This window comes from Cibotium barometz, chromosome 50 (assembly GCF_041138505.1).
Source record: "Cibotium barometz isolate CiBa-2024 chromosome 50, ASM4113850v1, whole genome shotgun sequence".
NCBI lineage: Eukaryota > Viridiplantae > Streptophyta > Polypodiopsida > Cyatheales > Cibotiaceae > Cibotium > Cibotium barometz.
The window spans coordinates 13,622,687-13,625,467 of NC_141095.1; the positions used below are offsets into that span (position 1 = coordinate 13,622,687).

General features: G+C 47.7%; 1 protein-coding gene across 1 annotated transcript; it reads left to right on the forward strand.

Moving 5' to 3' along the window:
* Positions 1-956: 956 nt before the first annotated feature.
* On the forward strand, positions 957-2,387 carry LOC147609826 (uncharacterized). Its single transcript, XM_086787283.1, has one exon. It carries the CDS (start codon positions 1,231-1,233, stop codon positions 2,125-2,127), a length of 897 nt encoding a protein of 298 aa, XP_086643409.1. The 5' UTR covers positions 957-1,230; the 3' UTR covers positions 2,128-2,387.
* Positions 2,388-2,781: the final 394 nt, after the last annotated feature.

Here is a 2,781-nt window from a genome sequence, read left to right on the forward strand (position 1 = left end):
GGTGATCATGGTTCAGAGCTAGAGGTTGGAGTTCTACATCTTTACAAAGTAGTGTTGCTGTAGTGATGATGGTTTTCAAGGCCATTTCTGGTTTTAGCATTTTAATATAGTTGTTTTGCGCTTTTTGCGGTTTCATAGTTTTGGATTTAGCAATCATTATATCTCATCTTCGTGTTGTTCCCCACAACCCCCCCTTCCTCTAGGGAGTGTTGAAAGGCTTCAATCCCCTGCCTGGGAGTGAGCTTTGCCTTCGTTAGGAGTCCCATATTGTGCATTCAAAAAAAAAAACACAAGTTTCCTATGCCTAGTTTCTACATAGTGTCGTAAAACTACGACAGGTTGCAATTTACTAGAGAAATATATGAGATAAAGACAAAAGCATCCTCATAAAGGTTCATATATTAATATAATAGTTGTTAGATCGACACATATGATGTTGAAATGTTAACGCTTGCCAACCCGTGGAATGAGGGCCCTACAAAGAAAATGAAATTCTTTGGTTTAAAGTGTGCAAAAGGGCCAACAGATCGATAGCATGGAAACGAGCTCTAGTACAAGAGAGCGTTTTCAATAATGATATCCCTGCGGCGCGGCGGGGGTGACGGCCGGGCGGCGGGTGAGAAAGAGAATGGCGGTCAAAGAGTCGTCGCTGACCGGGAGACGCCGTTACAGCTATTTACCCTGCCGCACGAGGCGACGGTTTATCCCGGAGATTTTACTGGCCCCTATTAATTCGCCAAAATAATTGATTTATTTATTGCCCTAGCCGGGATAGTTTACGTCGTCGGCGGCTCCGTCGTACAGCTTCCTGACGCCACCCTCCCACCGGGAAAACGCTATACGGTTTAATTTTTTACCGTGCTTATCCCCACGTAAGAAATAAAAAATAGTCGGAAATTATTATTTTTTGGGCTTATCAACCACCACCCTCTCTTCTTCTTCTTCCTCCTCCTCCACGCTGCCTCTGTCTTGCATAAATAAAAACCCTTGGCCAGCCATCTCCGCTGCATTAGAGCTTTTCTGCCATGCCGCAACCCTAGAAATCTTCTCTGCCATGGCATTATTCCATCTCCCAAACCTCCAACCCGAGATATCTTCTGCCCGCCCAGCCCCGCCATTGCCATTGCCATCTCTCTCAGATGCTTCTCTCGCCATAGCCTCCACTTACCGAAACCCTAGCTAGAGTTTTTTCTGCCTTTGCTGCTGAAGCTTTTCCCTGAAACCCCAGCCATGGCCGATGCTGCTGCACAAAACTTTCCCAGCCCCTGTGCGCAGCGCTACCGTGGAGTTCGGAAGCGCCCCTGGGGGCGATTCGCCGCAGAAATTCGAGACCCTTGGAAGAAGACGCGAGTGTGGCTGGGCACCTACGACACAGCAGTGGAGGCCGCGCATGCCTACGACAATGCGGCACGCTCGCTGCGCGGCAGCAAGGCCAAGACAAATTTCTCCACCCCCCTTCAGGACATGGTGAACAGTCAGAGCCATAGCACAAGTCAGAACAGCTCCGTTGAGTCGTGGAACAACTCCGGCCGCGCCAGCCATCTGCTCCGTCCGGCAGTCCCCTCGGAGGCTTGGCCCAATTTCCCGCCGATGACTAGGCTAGAGAGCGGAGTCTCCGCTGCCGGAGATCTTAGCGCGGCGCCTGCCCCGTTGGCGTTGTGGAGAAGCCTCTTCTCTAACAACAACCGAATTGCCAAAGAGAACGTTCTGGAGTTGAAGATGGCTGCCGGAGCGCTACAGTTTCTGCAAGGAAACTCTTGCACAGGCGGCGGACCGAAGAGGCAGAAGCTAGGGTTAGGGTTTGAGTCCTGCACAGGCGGGCAGAAGCAGCTAGGATTGGAGTTTCTTGCCTGCGGCAAGCCGGCGATGGAGTTGGGAGACATGGTGGAGAAGCAGAATTTGCCGGCTATGAAGGCGACAGCGGAGTGGCGGTTCACCATGCTGCGGCCGGATGCGCCATATGCGCACAGCGACAGCGGCTCATCTTCTTCAGTGGTTCTTGATATGGAGGCTTCTTCAACTCGTGATGCGAAACCTCCATCGCCGAAGCTCTTCCTGGATTTGAACCTCCCACCTTCCTCTGACGGAAGCCTGCAGGATTGCAAGAAAATTTCATGGTTGCTCTAAGCTTATGTGCACGCTCTTATGTCCAGGTTTAAGGCAATACTTAATTAAGATAGAGGCCAACGCAAGACTTAAACAAGGCGTAACATTTTTGTTTGGGCAATTTTTTGAAGTGATTTCCCGATCACAGCTTTCTCTCCGTTTCTGCTACATACGTAAGGCACTACCATAGTATAAACAAATGTAATGCACTATAATAGCATTTTTCTTTGTACAGGAAGCATACCATGTTACTCGAATTAAATTATCAGTCCTTTTCTCTCTTTTTAAATGTAATTATAGTTATGTTCCAAAAAAAATCCTTTCTTGACTACATCTTTTGTGGTTCAGGTGGCATCTTAAGACTTAGCAAAAAAAAATCCACATCTTTGTGGCAACTTTAGTTGTGGACTTGTCCATGGTGGTATACTCTCAAGCAATGAGGCTAAATTAGCAGTCCCTTTATGGACCTTTCACATCTTTGTGACAACTTATGACGACCCTTTTGTAGTGTTCAATTTTGTTTTTCATAGCCAATGAAAAAAATGACAATGTTGGAGTGTAATCTAGTTTCCTTAATCAAAATCTTATCGACCTTCCACATCTTTGTGACAACTTAAGAGGTGAACTTGTCCATAGCCATGTAGCTTGGTGGTGTAAGGGTTTCACCCAAATGAC